The sequence below is a fragment of the Electrophorus electricus genome, chromosome 12 (genome assembly GCF_041902795.1).
Source record: "Electrophorus electricus isolate QZ-2024a chromosome 12, ASM4190279v1, whole genome shotgun sequence".
NCBI lineage: Eukaryota > Metazoa > Chordata > Actinopteri > Gymnotiformes > Gymnotidae > Electrophorus > Electrophorus electricus.
This window is the reverse complement of record NC_137508.1, coordinates 4,120,001-4,137,500: the sequence shown is the minus strand read 5'-3', so window position 1 is coordinate 4,137,500 and position 17,500 is coordinate 4,120,001. Positions and strand designations below refer to the sequence as shown.

The 17,500-nt window shown below is 41.8% G+C and overlaps 1 protein-coding gene and 1 long non-coding RNA gene across 3 annotated transcripts in view; one reads left to right on the top strand and one right to left on the bottom strand.

Annotated features, from left to right (window-relative positions):
• The window catches only part of LOC113584805 (gamma-aminobutyric acid receptor subunit pi), a 30,821-nt gene extending 22,855 nt beyond the window's left edge, over positions 1-7,966 (top strand). For both annotated transcript variants that reach the window (XM_035531249.2, XM_027021972.3), the window contains exons 6-10: positions 138-220; positions 2,075-2,212; positions 2,881-3,033; positions 3,856-4,049; positions 4,251-7,966. In XM_035531249.2, the coding sequence (XP_035387142.1) occupies positions 138-220; positions 2,075-2,212; positions 2,881-3,033; positions 3,856-4,049; positions 4,251-4,619 (937 nt within the window). In that variant the 3' untranslated portion in view covers positions 4,620-7,966. The remainder of the gene's footprint in view (positions 1-137; positions 221-2,074; positions 2,213-2,880; positions 3,034-3,855; positions 4,050-4,250) is intronic.
• Positions 1-17,500, bottom strand: part of LOC145660376 (uncharacterized) — a 35,867-nt gene that overhangs the window by 11,040 nt on the left and 7,327 nt on the right. Inside the window, exon 2 of the long non-coding RNA XR_014126696.1 lies at positions 11,361-11,466. This is a non-coding gene — a long non-coding RNA (uncharacterized LOC145660376). The remainder of the gene's footprint in view (positions 1-11,360; positions 11,467-17,500) is intronic.

The following is a 17,500-nucleotide window of genomic DNA, read 5'->3' as shown; positions in this document are numbered from 1 at the left end:
TTTTTTCTGGGAGCTATCTATATTCAGAAATCTTTCCAGGCATAAATATCAACTGAGACATTTCCTGAGTTCATGCAGCTGATGAATAAAATCGGCATTAATAAATATAATAGGTGTTTGTCTGTCTGTTCTTCCAGGATCACCACCACTGTGGCTTGCAACATGGACTTGACTAAATACCCCATGGACAAGCAGACGTGCACCCTGCAACTGGAAAGCTGTAAGTTGAACATATTCTCTCTCCTTCCTTCTCTTGCTCTCTCTTTTCGGAGGCATTAACGAGAGCGTTGCTCTGGCAACGAGATGTAGGCTCTTTTTTTACCCCTCGGTTCTTGCTTGTCGCATCGGCAGTGTACAGCAGCATAATCTGGTTCATATTTCATAAGTACATGTTGTGGCTGCACATCAAAAGCCAGTAAGTTTTGCATACCTCACACAAATATGAATTTGTACGTCTTTCACACACATAAATATACCCTCAGCCAAATACAGACACACACATGCATACACAGTTCACTCTAACACAATGCCACACATACTGTATATGCACCTCGAAGCCGCAAGACACTGGGAATGATACTATAGCCATATGGGTAGTACTTGCAGTGGCTGAAGCTGTAAAAGAGGAGTGCGTATGACATGATGTGTGTATGTGAGAATGTGACAGCCTGGTTATTTGTTGTTGCTATCCGTGGAAACCAGATTTGCTGTCTGTAGACCCTAAATCTCCCCAGCACCAAAAACCTTTAGGTGACTTCAGTCTCTCTGTCTGTTGCTCGCTCTCGCTCTCGCTCTCTCTCTCTCCCTCTCTCTCTCTCTCTCGTACTGTCTCACATTTGTCTGTGGCCTTCTGCCCTGGTTTCTACTTCATTGTTATGTAATGCCAAAACTGCAGTGAAAAAAAGTGAAACAGCTAGAGAGAGAAGCTTAACTAGTGCACATATACAAGACAGTACTGCACATACATAATACAAAACTGCGAAACCTGTTTATTTTGCTCTATAAGTGTAACAAACACAACACGTTATCAGAAGCAGTATGCATGAGCCACATTTTGTTTTGTATCAGTAGATCCCTAATTTCTGGGATATCACACACGTGTCACCAGGCAGCCCTGTACCGAGCTTCAGACTACAAAGCCGATGCAGACCTGCGTCAGGGGCTTTGGAACTCAGATTACACTAAAATATTCAGCCGTGGCTGACAGAGAAAAGATAGACCTGAGTAATAAAAGATTCAATGCTGCTGCAACACATTATGTCCTAATTAGAACACAGATGTTTAAATGAGGTTTTCTTTCAGGAAAGGTATCAAAGGTAATTGAGAATGACTGTGCATCATTTAGAGATCATACTCAGCTAACAGCAAGTTATTGCTATTCCTATTTATAGTACACAGACAGGAACATTTTACACAGTTGACAGCTAAACAGTGGAAAGCAGCACAGGTTTTACATAAAACTAAATCTTGCTCCATCTGCGTTCTGCTACCGAAAGCCTTTTTGCTGCCTAAATGTCACTGCTATTCTGTGGTCTTCACTAGACACTGCCCTCATGCAGCAGGCCCTTGAAGAGAGGCTGTCTGAGCACGTACAGTAGCAAATATAATAATATATAATACTAATGCTACAAGTAATACTTATATAATGCCGTCCTTCCCCTATCACGGGACTCTTGCTCTGACAGCGATTTGAGTGAGAGAAGGAGAGATTAATGAGCGATGACTACCGATCGCACTGCCTATTACACAGCTCCCTCTTGAGGAAGGAGACTGTTACTGCTTTTTGTGACATTCCCTAACTTAGCGCCGTAATGTGAAATTTAGCTGAAATCTTCTGTAATGAAGAATGCCTGAGATCCTGAATCTGAATATGAAGGTAATATAATTGTAATATAATGCTATAAATATTTGGCAGTGGAAGAACAGTCATTGCAGTGACTCATACGCCTAACCTCTCCTAAACGTCTCTGATACCTACAAAAAGTGAACAAGTGTCACTTTTTCGGGGTGCTCCCTATAACCTCAGTCTCTATAACCTTTAACCTCTATAACCTCTATAACCTTTCTCTCTAAGGGGGCTATAACATCAATGATGTGATGTTTTACTGGGCAAGAGGGAATGATTCCGTCAGCGGGTTGGACACTCTTCGTCTGGCCCAATACACTGTCGAGGATCATTACACTTCTGTGTCAGAGGCCATGTATGAGACAGGTAACAGAGAGAGGACATATCTCCAATCTTTAAATGGTTTCTAAGGTTCTCCAAGAGTTCTTTTTGATGCAAACATTTAAACTGTTAAAAAAAATAATAATACAGTTTTGCTGGTCATTTAAACCATCAAATTCCATCATGGTACAAAAATGTATATTTAAACATTAAGGCAGAAGCTATGCTTTCTTTAGGTTTAGAATGTCTTTTGATGGATGCACTGAAGGATAAGTGTGAATTCTGTATGTTTATCAAATGCACTACAGTAATACACTCATACCATTAACCATGTAAATTTGTAGCTGCATTAGAGACCGAAACTCTATCGTATCAGCCAAACACCTGAAAGAAAAGCCTCTGGGTTTAGATGTTTGCTGTACATTATCATTAAGAAATGTAACCTATGTGATGTACATAAAGCTTCCTTTAAACTTTAAGCTTAGAGGGAACTTTGAAATCATATCTTATCATCCGGACTCAGTAATACATCAGCCTAGGGACTTGCATTCAAACAGTGGATATTCAAACACATAATACACTTGACACTTTTGCTTGTTTGCACTGTGACAGGCCTGCATTTTCTATACGTACTCTACCATTGCTCTAGTACAGGTTTTAACAGACGCCAATGTAAAATTGTATCAATTAAAGTTATACTTCTCTCTCTTGAGGAAATTATCCTAAGCTCATCTTCCACTTTGAGCTGAAGCGAAGCATTCTGTATTTCATCCTGGAAACCTATGTGCCCTCAAGCCTCCTAGTCGTCCTCTCCTGGGTGTCCTTCTGGATCAGCCAGTCATCAGTGCCTGCTCGCATTTGCATAGGTATGTTATCTCCACCAATCATGTGCTTGGCCAGCCGTATCTAATTTCACATTGCTCAGTGCTGTAATGCTAATCATAATTACACTGAACTTCAAAAGCAAGCCAATCTCAGATTTACATGAAATGGATTGGAATGCGTAAAAGCAATGGAGGAAACAAATTGATCAGCTGTGTGACTTGGATGGAATAAAATGCATTTGCATGTTGCCACCTGCTTCAGATGGGATGGTTGGCTAATGCAGTGTTCCCTCGTGAAAATCAATGGCAGTATAAACCTTTACAATCATCCTGCGGAATCAGGTCACTGGGATCCCAGAGAAGGTCATTTTATCTCGCCAATACACCACACGATTGGACCACATATCATCACATCATAAAACACTGCAGCGTGCAGTTTTAAAACAGGAGAAACTAGCCAGTAAAACAACGCCCCAGGCTAATATCCTTCACACTGGTATTTGCTAGAATACAGTTCAGCCCCAGGCCTCGAAATGATGCTCAGTGAGTACCCTCATAAATTAGCAACGCAACTCCATTTTGGTAATTTATAGACTATGGAGATAGCGCTTTAAAAACATCAAACGTGTTGAAGTCCATTCGCTCTCCTACAGCAGGCTTAGATTCTGATGAAATATGAATGACCTTTGATTGAGTTGAAAAGAGGCTATTTGGGGTTTGGGGTATAAATGCCCATACCTGTAATTTCACAGACGCTTCCACTTTTACAGCCGCGTTGCCTTTCATGTGTGGGTAAACAGAGCATTGCTGTGGCTGTTTTGTCCTGCCGTGCTGACCACATGTACCACGTGTTTCATGTCGAAGGAGTGACCACAGTCTTAACGATGACCACCCTGATGATGGGGGCGCGGACGTCTCTGCCCAACGCCAACTGCTTCATCAAGGCTATAGACGTCTATCTGGGCATCTGTTTCAGCTTCATCTTTGGGGCCCTGATTGAATACGCTGTCGCTCATTTCTGCACACTTCACCATCCAGACTGCAACCACGCACTAATGGTGAGACTCCTGGAGAATTCCTGTCGCCTGTGGAGACATCGTTATCCTTGTCATCGTCCTCCTTTAAAGATTTAAAATTCAGTGGAAAACGCATGTCACTAGTATTACAATTCACAGATTTCGAATCTGTAAACATTTCTAAGCGCCATCTCTCTCTGCCCCTTTCTCTCCTGTCGTTCTTTCTTTCTCTCATTTTCTCAGTACCGAGGACACCACCCACAGGACTGCGACGAGGAGGTGAATGGCGTTGTCACCACCATTGCCAGTGATTCGAGCAGAGCTAAGCGCCGCAAGGAACCTTCTGACCAGGCACCCGCCAGGGCCGCCACAGCCGAACCGGACCCCGTGCCGCACGCCCCCGCAAGCCCAGAGGCCAAGCCCCCGCGGGCCCTGAGCAAGCCCCTGGCCCGCTGTGTCCGAAACCTGTCCCTCGTACGACAGATGCTGCGTTCCGTGAACTGCTGTCACGTAGAGAACCCACATTACATAGACAACTACTCCCGCGTCACCTTTCCACTCTCCTTCGTCATAGTGAACATGCTCTACTGGACTTACTACCTGTACTTGTAATACCGCAGAGACGGACAGCGTTTGTGGGAGTTCCCATTTGGTTTAATATTAAACAGTGACATATATGTTTGCCTGAGCATGAACCGATGTTAGTGTCTTTATCTATGTGTGAGATGTTCTCCTGTGTGGCATGTATATATATGGAAAGGCCTGAATTACACGATGAGAGTAAGTAATTGAGAGTGTGGGCTGAGAATAAGGAGAACATATGCATGAAGGAGTGACTGTGTTAGTGTGCGCGCGTGTGTTTGTATCTGCATATTTTAGGTGCCTGAGTGCGTATGCGGGTCCTTAATCACCATAATTAGGTTGTTGTTGGATCGTGTTCAGATTTCTAATTCTGGCTCAGACGCTGAAACTTTAACATGCAAATCTGATGCAATAAGATGTCAAAGAAAGAGACCTAAACCCCAAGTCCACTCATAGACTACATTAATTTTCCCGGATGATCTGTCTTCATTTCAAATCTTTTATTTAGCAATGCCTTCGAGCGTCACCGTTCAACAGCATTGTCCTGTAATGTAATGTGTTATTAGGCACTTGACCAGACGTTGCCCTGCTGCTCGCTGTAGCTATGCCACCCTGGGGCTTTGCACTGAGTAATGGTGATTCTTGAACTGCTGGGCGGAGCTGCTGGGGGTACACTGAAGGTATTGCTCTCCCTTTATTGCCTCAGTAAATTCTCTGGCCCCGGCTCCATCCCGCTCGCTTGGCTCCCATTGCAGGCCTGCATAAACGGGTTTATATGATTTGGCATTAAATTATTCGTTTTGCAGCCTATTCGACAAGCAGGCAACATGCCATGGCTGCATGTGGTTGCAGGGAAACGGGGCATTGATGTACAAAATAGAGCTTGACTCCCACTGTACTGTCTCAGCTATACCCTTCATCCTCAGAACGGACTGCCTAAAGAAGAGGCGACAACTCAGAACCCCGAGTCCAGTTCCAAGTCTTTGATTTTGCAATCACCTGCAGCTAATTGAATGGTTAATGCAACTGATTGCTTGATTGTCACCCGAGACCAAGGTGAAGGGAGGGTGTGAGTATGAAGTACCTGGAACTCAAGGGTTGTGATGTGAACACCTATGTTCTATGGCACAAATGAACTAAGAGTTCTTACAAATCTTGAGAGCGAATTCTGGTTTGGTGGCCTGAGGTTTGCCCCCCCCCCAGCCTGTGCGGTTACTGACGTGGAACCCGGGGATGGAAAAATGAAGCACTTTCTATTGGCAAATGAAAGACTTATTTTGTTTACTAATATTTAATTAAGTATTTTTGGTCAAAATAGCCTCTAGCTCACACTACTGTCATCTATTTGGGGGAGGGGGGTGTCATTTTCTTTCACTGCTGGTTCCCAGGGCATCCTGGGTCCTCAGCAAACAGAGAAGGAATTTCAAGGAATTCCTAATTTAAGTCCAAAATTAGATTTAGCCGACAGTGTGTTCAGGAAATGGCCTTGTAGATGATTTGATATAAGGCTGTTCAGAAAGGGTGACAGGCCATGGGCATGTTGGTTTATAGAAACAATTTGTATTAATGTATTGATAAAGCACAGCATGAAATCCAAAAAGATCCATTTTCTGGACAGGACCGGATATGACAGAATGTAATGTGTTGAACGTCAGGGCTTAGACTGGCTAAATGCACGGCCAAGCCATACAGCACCCACGGCACTTCCCTTCCAAGGCCTTCCATCTGGAACAAAGCGTTACAAGTGCTTGAATTTGTATTTGTAATTATTGCATGCGATTTCCCTTCTTGACTATAAAGAGGTTATAATACATGATGATTCTCCATGTAAATTTATATTTACGAATATGATATGATATTATAATAAGCCAGAGGATAGAGAATGGTACAAATGCCCTCTGTGGCTATTTATTGTAAATATGGAATAATTTTTAAACGATAATGTAAATGTGAACTCATTTTGTTTCTCCATTAAGAAATACAGTTGAATTGTTCAGAATTTGGTTTGTTACCTTGGTGGCTGAAGGAATTTAACTACAAAATGATACACAAATTAATTTTGTGGTTAAAATAAAATTGACCACATATTATCTACTGAATGTTAAATACAGTGAAAGTAGTGTATAGTGATAATCTTTTCATATATGAAAAAACATTTGAAGAGCTTGAACATTTAGAATTTTGTGCTGAAAGCATTTTTATGTCAGTCAGTGTGCCAACTGGCCGGTAATTTATTTCTCTGGTAATTTATTTCTATGCTTTGTAGAACAAAGCATAGAACTTGAATTGCTTCAAACATACGTAATGATAAGGAGGCTCATGTGAAGCTTTGGTCTCTGCAAGGAGTGGAGTGCTCATTTTTTAGAACTTTCCTGTGCATGTGATCTGTGGGAGCATCGTTTAAAAAATAAGCCATTCTTTTTTCAGCACTGGGGGTCTCTCATAGTTTTTGCACTTGAAACACACAGTTGTGAAATACCGTACAACAGTTGTCCCACAAGCAGCTCTGAGGTTATTATCAGAGAATATGGACAACATAAATGTTGTTTATTTAGCAGGAAGCTCATTACGTGAATGCGCTGCAGTACTAGATATAATCTGACTAGCAATCCCAGAGATTCCTTAATGGGGGTTTTAGGACTTTATTTATAATTACTTTTAGCATTGCTAAAGCATTTGCTCCTGAAAATTTCTTATACATGTCACATTAGAAGTGATTTTACCGCATTCCAGTGTCTGACCCAAACAAGCACTGGACTCCTAGTTAGTGTATGGGATACTGGTGCCTTATATCTTAACAGGAAAATGCTGACCAGAAACCAAAGATTAAGACAAAATGGATGTGCTTAAGTCTAATAGCAAAAGCAATCAAATGATTCAACAATAGCACACTGAGTAAAACAGCTAATCCTTACCCTGAGGTACCCCCAAAGCTCTTAATTATTCTTTTAAATTCCTGTTTTGAAAAATACATTTTGAACAATGAGACTTTTTTTTGTCTTATACTTCCTCGGCTCTCACGGTACCTGCAGGTTAATACAACCTTACGGACGCGTTAATGACATCAGTGCATCGTTTAGCTGGGTGTGACTGTAGGAACTAAGAAGTTAAACTAAGAAGAAACTAACAGGAAGTCTGCACTGCACTCTGCTCCTTTAAAGGTTTCGCTTCTTTTAACCGTGACACGTCAGCAGTGGGTTTCATGGAGGACATCTGAAGATCCGCCTACAGTCGATATACCGTACATGTGTTCTGTAACATTGAAACACGCAGTGTTTGTTAGCTGAAAAGAGGATGTACATAGGTTGTTACACTATGCATGGTTTTATTTTTCTCGATGTATTATGATAGTGGTAATAAACAAAAAGTATAGTGTCTTTTTTACTTCTTGATAAAAGTTTGGAAAAATTAGGGTGTATATAATGATGAAGGAAAAATAACCAAATCTCCATTCTATGAATTACTTTGCTGTTACAGCACTATGGTAAACAGTCTATTAGTTTCATTTGAATGAATTGGACAAAGCATAAAATTGCTAAATCTGAACAGCAGACAATGTATCATATTATGTAATATCTATTTTCTAGGAAAAATTGTGTTACACAGAAATTATGTCCTGGACCACAAAAATCCCAGTACTTGTCTATTTCAGTCATAAAAGAATAATGACTTATAATCACAGGAAATTGCACCAGCTCTGTTCTTTTAGTGAAAAGCAACAAAGCACATTGTTTTGTTTTGTTATTTTTCCAAAACAGAAACTCAGTATTTAAAAACAGGCACATGCAGGCTGTGCGAAATGTCCTCTGGCTTCGTTTGCACTGGAAAGAGCACCAAGCACATAACAACATATTCCACACAGTCTGAGAAGATGAACAGCATGAGAAGGCTGGATGCTGGGAGGTGTGGAGTGGGGGTTGGACAGAGAACCGACCCAGCAAGGATGCAGGCCGCCCGGAGCTCAGCCCGGAGCTCAGCCCGGAGCTCAGCCCGGCACATCCCCGCAGACGCTGGGCTGAACTGTCTTCTTTGAGTAGAAGTCTCCTTTCAGCATGACATAAACCACACTGGGCCAAGCTGAACTGATTCTTCACTTTAATGACATGTTTAGGGAGAAGTGAAAGAGTTTCTTGCTATGTGCATGCATGCGTGTGTGTGTGTGTGTGTGTGTGTGTGTGTGTGTGTGTGTGTGTGTGTGTGTTTTCTCCTATTCAAGGTGATGTTCTTACATAAAGCTTGAATGCACAAAACTGCAATGTTATAACACAGTCAGACAGAAAAGATTAATGCAGAGTTCCAACAGGACTTGTTTTCTTCTGAATGTGTATTGATGTTATATTTACACTGGAACACCAGTGTAAATTATTGCTTTTTCCTTGCGAATGTGAAATGGTGGCTATTACTTAACTGGACAATATTGATGGAGCAATTGATCCAGTTACAGTGAAGCTAAAAAGCCTTAAGGATTATTACTGAAGCAGTTGTGGTCCCTTCCATATTCCACTCCTTTTCTCTCTTTTACTAAACAGTGTTTGTAAGTTATTTAAAAGTAAATACCACTACTGAACACAGTCAGATGGTAATCCCATGTTAATCACTGATTGTAAAACACTATTAGTATGGGCAGCATCTTAAAGCAATACTTATCATATTAAGCTTGCTCACTTGCAAAAAAACACAGAACTCTTATATATGGTAGTAATGTGCTTGTAAAGGTTTACAGAACGCTTATGGTAGTGATGTGCTTGTAAAGGTTTACAGAATGCTTATGTGCTTGGCACCTGTCTATTGGACATTTCAGCACTTTGCACGTGGAAAATGGAAGATAAATCGCATATCATGTTTCTTCAGGGCAATATGAGGGAGCAGTCATGGAAGGAAATTAAATCAGTAAACCAATTAACCCCCGTAATGTGATTAAACCTCTCTGGACACCAAATATAGCCAGTAGTTGGCACTATTTAATCAGACTTCATTTCTGGGCAGTTTTTCTGCCTTGCAGGGGAATGTAAAGTGATTAAAAAGCATGTTTTTACATGGAAGCAACCACTGCACTCACAATTAGCCTGGTGGTTAACAATATCTGCTAATGCTCTGAGCTGATTACATAAGCCATTCTGTTCATGCTTAGGTCTTTTTATAGGAAACAGGGTACACACCACAAAATTAATGGACCTGAATCACCCTATGGATACGAAGCCTGAATAATAAGCAGACCTTCGGCTTCACTTTTATCCAGTGAAATAACAAAACAAGCAAACAATCATTAGAACTTCAACCAGCTGAAAAAATAGAATCCCATTCATAAGGTGATCCATTGGAGCACTTTCCTTAAAACCTTTTTATCTGCTGCATGAGTGCTATGATCAAACAAACCAGAACAAAACTCAAAGCACATACATCACTACTGACCAACCAGATTTTAGGCTTTTTGTTGTTGTTGTTGATGCCATTTCAAGGTGATTCATTTCTCATAGCACAGAGACCTCAAAACATGAGCACAATGGTTAGCCTAAAAATCATCGGACGCACCCATCTTTCATTGAAAAATAGAATCTAAATGAATTCAGGTTATGATGTTTGCACAAGGCCTGTGAATCGTTTCACTTAACTCTGTACTGTCATATATATATATATATATATATATATATATATATATATATATATATATATATATATATATATGTATGTGTGTGTGTGGGGGGGGGGGGTGCGTGTGTGTGTGTGTGTGTGTGTGTGTGTGTGTGTGTCCATAAATGCATTTAAAAAGTCAGTATTGGCTTTCCATCAAAATTCTGTTGTACTTTTAGATGAACTTTACAGAAAGCTGAATACAGCTGCATTTTTTTGGGATGTGTATTCTTCATTGACATATATTAAAATGAATATAAAATATGTATAAGGCATGCATTAGTAAATACCATTAGTAGCTAAACATCGCCCTCTAGTGTCACGATTTGTAACTTTCAGGCTAGTCGTGTAAGAGTCTTTTCACGTTTAATGAGCTTTTAGTTACACATCAGCTGCACATCTTTTGAAACGCTGAACTTGTCCTTACATGCTCTAATGATACACAGACTCTGCGCATGTTCTTAAGACGAATATATGACACATGGTTGCAGCACTGGACAATTCACAAGAGAAAGGTAATTAAAATAAATCAGTGAATGACTTTTTTCTCATAAGCAACAGTACCTTCCTAGTGTTGCTACTTAAAACGTATTAAAATAGCCCTTTTTGGTTAGAGCAAGCAGTGCTGCCCTTGAAGTAACATATGTCTTTTCTCTGAACTTATTTGAACTGATCCTACGTGACTCATTGTGGGGTTTTTTTTCAGATATCTTACTCATTCTATCCTCTATCCTATTTTAACTAGCTTCAAACAGCTTTCAGGAGCAATGTTTATAAGGATTCCTCAATTTTGAACACACACACACGCACACACACACACACACACACACACACACACACACACACACACACACACACACACACACACACACACACACACACTTCAACAGCACACTGAAAATTTGAACTACCAATCCAATTATCTACAAAAGAGGAACATTTACATAGACTGACTGGTAGATACCTCTTCTTCTGTCTGGGAGGCCTCCTCCACATTACGTTGTAGCCTATTCCATTTCCCTAAGCAAAGAGGCCATTTCACAGGTTCCTGCTGCAGTCAGAGAGCTCTCCAACCCGAACACAGCTCTGATGTATATTTTAGCTACTGTATATGTTAGCAGCTGCCACAGAGACACTGACCGTGCGTGTATGGGGCAGTCCTCTCATTCTCAGATAAGCTGTCTTTCATCTTCAGCAACTCTTTCCTCCTTCTGATCCAAATGGCTCGCTCCCGTACCGTTGCGGCCTGGATCACAGGGAGAGTAAAGAAAAGGAATGTTTGGGCATGTGAGCACTGGAAGGTGCCCACTGCAGACATGCACTTCCCACTGAATTTATTTGGCTGTTTTTTAATAAGAGAATAGTTTTTAACTCTTTTGACAATGTTTCTCATTTAAACATTGTATTCAGATTTAAATTCAATTCAAAAGTGACTAGATTATTCACATGATGTATTTATTTATTTAAGTTTTCCCAAGTTGCCAGAATAATCTGGTGTCACTCAAATGAAGTGTGTCTGGAAAAAAGTCATTGTATTCAGCAGTCAGTCATTGTATGAGTTTTGCAAGTGCTATGACCTGGATATTGTAAAATCAAATGACAAAGTAAGATAACGCTCTCTATCCAGAGAAGAGAACAGGAGTGGGGATGTGGTTCTCTCAGACGGATCATATTGCAAGAATCGATCTGTTGTCACAACAGGAGTACATTTTACACCAGTCTGCAGCAGAGCTGAAATGAAATGCAGCTCGTGATTCCAACTCTCCATGACTGGGGAATTGAAGTCATACTGACAGTGTACCAAAAGTGTAAAGATGCATCACTTACGAAACACAGACTCTCATAAAAAGCTCTCATAAAAAAAGAGAATATATTAGTGGGTCATTGGGTTGAAAATAGCGGCGTGTTCTCTTCTCCAGACTTTAGGGAAGGAGACATAAGTATCCATGTGTTGACAAGAGGATTCTAGATGCCACCTTTATGGACGTATGACAAGATGTTTACTGCATATTCATAGCTGGTCTTCTATCAGGTTAATTGCTGGTGTGAGTGTTCACCGAAAGCCAAAACGATGAGAGAGATAAGTACGGTAAAGGATATATCAACAAAGGCTTTAGATTTACAACCAAACTTGTGTAATGTGGTGAACAGTGAATTATCAAGGCCCTCAATCACCCCTATTGGCCAGGGTTCCTTTTTCATTAACCCAACTATAACAATCATCTTTCCAAATGTAACATTCTTCCAAATATTACATTCAGAGGAGTTTATTGTCAGCATGAGATACCACCCTGCCTTAGAATGATAGTTCCACATATTTGGAAATATTCCTTCTTTGTGCTCTTTTCCCAGGCAAATCTTGTATTCACATGAACGCCACTGCATCTGTGGAACTGTGTCAGCGCCATGTCATCTTAGCACAGTGAAAGCAAGACTTAGCTGGAGGTTATTCACTAAATCCACACATTTAAATCCATTTATTTCAACATCTCTTATAGTATATTTCTACTGTGCAAAAGAGTAACACACCTTGAAAAGTTGTTGTCACCTTTTTTCCTCTGTTACAACAATTCTGTATCAATAAAATCTGGAACAAAACGTCTGATGTTTAACGATGATTAGAATGTAGGTTATTATAGGAATTTAATGGCCAATTATGGTTCCATGACACTCCACAGATCTCCTATATTCTACCCCAGCAGGGGATCCTGGGGACCCACACATCACAAAAATATCCCACAAGTATTTATCTTTCCTCTGATTCAACACTTCTCAGACCGTGAATCTGATAAGTACTTCATAAGCTGGCTCAGGTGTGCTAGATCAGGGAAAGACCAAAAGCAGGTATTGCCAGTGCTCCCGTAGACTGGACCTCAGAAACTCTTCTATATTGACCAACAGCCAGTGTGGCACAATGGTTCTGGACAAGTGCCTCAAGGGACATGTGAAAGTTTGCAGAATCAGGCTGGCTGGCTTTTGTTTGGCAGCCTGCCAGGCTGTTTCATTCATAGAGCGAAGAGAAAGAGTGAGGAGAGGTTAAAAACAAAGATGCAAGAAGAGGACCATATTTGAACTGTTGTGGTGCGTTATGGAGACCAGAAGCACTGAAGGAAACCTGTCTGGGCTCTTGAGACCACAGAGGAGAGGACTGAGCACAGCTACAACTGGCCTTCCTCAACTGATATGCTGTATGTCAAAATACTGAGTTCAAAACACATTTGAACATTACCAGATGTTACTGCTTAGGTTCTTAATTTTACATAATGTGAAGGACCTAGATGAAAATCATTTGAATATGAATATACTATGATATTTTTTATAAGTGTTTTACACCCCAGCACTCCACAGTTCACTGCATACTGTAATTTTCCTCACAAGGAGTACCACAGAACTGAAAATAACAAGGAAAGAATAGAATAATCTGGTTGTATTTCCTCTCTTGCTATACTTCTCATCTTCTGACATATGCTGTCATTGGCTAAGACTTTCATTCATGTCATTCCGTTAGCATGCACACACTAATATGGTGTGTGTGTGTGTGTGTGTGTGTGTGTGTGTGTGTATGTGTGTGTGTGTGTGTGTGTGTGTGTGTGTGTGTGTATGTGTGTGTGTGTGTGTGTGTGTGTGTGTGTGTGTGTGTGTGTGTGTGTGTGTGTGCACTTGTGGACAAGAGTTAGTATTGAGTGTTGATTCAGCTGCAGTATCCCACTTTGCAGACAGTAAATTGGCAGATTCTGTCACTACTGCCTTCCTACAACTTCAGCCTGTAATTATGACTCAGTTAAACTAGAGTGAGAGACAGTGAGTTTTACTGACAGAATGCGATAGGGGTCTCTAGGCTCCAGTAGATGGCTTCCGGTCGCAGCCGCGGTGGATCCCTAATGCATTTGGATTGGACACTGCATTAACAAATTGTGTCTCATCAAGACCAGATGGAGTATCTGAACACAGGTAATAGTCCTCAGGTTATTTTATTTATTGAAAGGACAGGCAGCAGTACAACAGGATGCAGGACATAAGCAGAGAACAAAAACAGGCAATAGTTGTAATAGTCAAACACAACAGCACTATGCATTACAACAGCAAGAGTACCAAGCAAGAGGACTAAGCAGACAAACACTAAATGAAGAGCAGAAACACGTCGAACCCGCTATAACAGGGGAGTTGGAACAGCACCTAGTAGTGAGGGGCATGGCTTGTGAGTAGTGCAGGGCAACCCCTGCATACAGGACAGGACTCGCAGCACGGGAACGGTGGGAGTCCAGGATAAAATGGTGTCAGCAGAAGGCACCCAACTCCTTTTCTCCGACTGTAACCCTCCCAGCCAATGAGATATTGTAGTCTGCCCCTGTAACATTGAGAATCCAGCAGACGGCAAACAGCATAAGGAGGGAATCCGGCAACAGTAGTCGGGGGGAGCAGAGTCAGGAGCATTCTTGTCCAGGGGACCTAAAACGTTTAGGAAGGGAGACATGGAAAGAAGGCGAAATGCAAAAGTCTTTAGACAAACAGTGGTTCTCCTCAGTCACTTGCGAGTACACGACCTGACACAATCCCCATTGCTGTTGCTGGGAGTGAGTAAACGGCGGCAATCCACCTGTGCCTTCTGACGCAGGAGGATGGTTTCCTGCCTCAGGTGGGTGTTCTCCCAGACTTGCTTGCTGGTTCTCATCAAGTCATCAACAGCAGGCAAGTCAGTGTGGGAAATGTGTATTAGGGTATGTAAGGAGGTTGAAAGCCTAACACACATTTGAACAGGGTTAAACCAGTGGATGTGTGGACAATGGTATTTTTAGCCCTCTCAGCCTTGGGGAGGTAGCCCCTTTCAGCCGCATTCAGCTTGCTGCTCTTGGCAGTAGGGATGGTGGAACTTGCCAAGCTCCTAATTGACTCTTTTGATTTGACTGTTGGACTGCGGTTGATGGCTAGAGGGTAGACTGGCAGCTACCTCTAGCCTCTCGAAAAACACTCCCAAAAACCTGTTACATAAACTAGGGATTTCTATCAGTGTGTATGTCCTCAGGCAAACCAAAAATGCCCAAAAAAATATGAAATAGGTGTCCTGCAGTTTCAAAGGCCAATGAGAAGAAAGGCAGTGGAACAAAATGAAAGCACTTGGAGAAACGATCCATGATGGTTAAAACAGTAGTATGTCCATAGAATAAATGCAGGTCTGTGACGAAATCCAAAGCTATATGGGACCAGGGTTGTTCTGGCATGGTGAGAAATAAGAGTTTTTATGAAGCCAGTGATCTGGTGGTTTTAGCTGGTGTACAAACAGAACATGATGGAATGAGTCTATGAACCTCCTTAACCAGGTGCTCCCACCAATAGTAACGGGAGGTCAGCTGTTGGGTCTTAGACTCCATAGTTCTAATGTAAATGAGGTGTCGGCCCAGGTGATAAGTTGGTCTCTATAGGAAAGAGGTATGAAAGTTCTCCTTGATGGACAGTTAGGCAGAGAGGGAGTTTGGGATAGACCTCGGTGGATGTTGCTGATGAGTTTCCCAACACAACAAAGGAAGGAAGAATGGGTTCAGGTAATCGAGACACAGTGTCCACTTACTAGTTCTTAGTACCTGGACAGTAAGGTATACTAAAGGAGAACTGGTCAAATAAGAGGAACCAGCGAACTCAGCAGGATGTGAGGTGTTCAGTGCTTCTTATGCACGCCAGGTTTTTATGATCAGTTAGTACTACAAAGTGGTGAAAGGCTCCCTAGAGCCAGTGATGTCACTCCTCAAGCTCCAGCTTAATGGCCAGGAGCTCATGGTTGCCATTATTGTAATTTCTCTCAAAAAGTGCCAAGAAACTGGTAAACTGGGGGGTCTCAGTGGCATTGGGACAGAACTCCTCACACTTCTACCTCTGTGTGGCATCCATCACCACTATGAAAGAGAGGCAAAAGCATGCATGGCTTGAGAGGTTCCTGGACAGCCATTGGGGGGGGGGGCTGCTATATTACTGAAATTCTGAATAAACATGGAATAAAAATGTGCAAAACCTAGGAAATTCTGTAATGCCAATTACATACTCCGAATGGGGCCGGTGTAAAACTGAATTAAACTACTCCACCTTGGCCGAAAACATGGCTTAGGAATGAAATTGTCTGCTGGTTTTCTGTTTCCACATAGGTTAGAGGTTGTGCTTCAGTAGGCACAGTACAGCATTAAAGTGCTGAATATGCTGGTGAAAGGTAGGTGAATAAATCCGAAATAAATCTATATTTATGACAGAGTGATAAGTGATAGGCAATGACAAAGTGTCCCAGTGTGCCTTCAAACCTCACTGATGAAGGACTGAAGGGGCATTTGATAGGCCATACGGCATGATTAAATGTTCACAGTGTCTGGACGTGGTAAGGATTGTGGTCTTCTACTAGTTATCCTTCCTGATATGCACTAAGTTGCAAACACTACAGTGATCAAATTTAGTGAAGTAGCATGCTCTGTGCAGCTGTTCTAAGGCAGAGGGAACCAGAGGAAGAGGTTAGGGGTACTTAACAGTAATGGTATTCAAACCCTGGCAATCTATGCAGGGATGCCATTCTTTCTTCCTACAAGAAACTGGATGCTACAGGGCATTTAAAATGATGGATAAACCCTTGGGCTAAGACCTCAGAGATATACCCATCTATCATACAGGTTCCGTGGGGGACAGTGGATATGGATGTGATTTGGGGAGCAGAAGACCCTTGATGAGGTCAATAGAGCAGTCGTGCGGTCTGTGTGGGGGTAGCTTGGACGCTGTAGTCCTATTAAACACCTCTTGAAGATTGGAATACTGAGAAGGAATATCCACAGCCAGAAAAAAAACAGGCTTTCCAAAGTAGTGAAGGTGAGGGAAAGACAGAGCCTGGGGGACCATGGGCAATGATGGGATAAGCCATGGACTAGTCAGTGGGGGAATTATGCACCTGTGACCATGTGGGACCTAAGTTGACTGTGCAGTGGGAAATCTCCAGCAGGTAAACAGTCAGTTCCTCTTGATGAACTGCATTGCCAACCAGGGTGAAGGGTTCAGTAAGGTCTGTAATATGACCATTCAGAGCATGTACTTGGGGCCAGGTTGGAGAGTGATTACAACTGATCCAACAGGTCTCGACAGATGAAATTTCCAGCTGGCCCAGAGTCAATCAATGCCGAAACAGAACAACATGAATTACTGCAGAGCATTTCAATGGACAGTAAAAATGGTCTGGATATGGAATGAATGCAAAATACACTCACTGCATTTGTGAGTGAGATGACCTCTGCATGATTTCTTGGATGCTGAGCTGA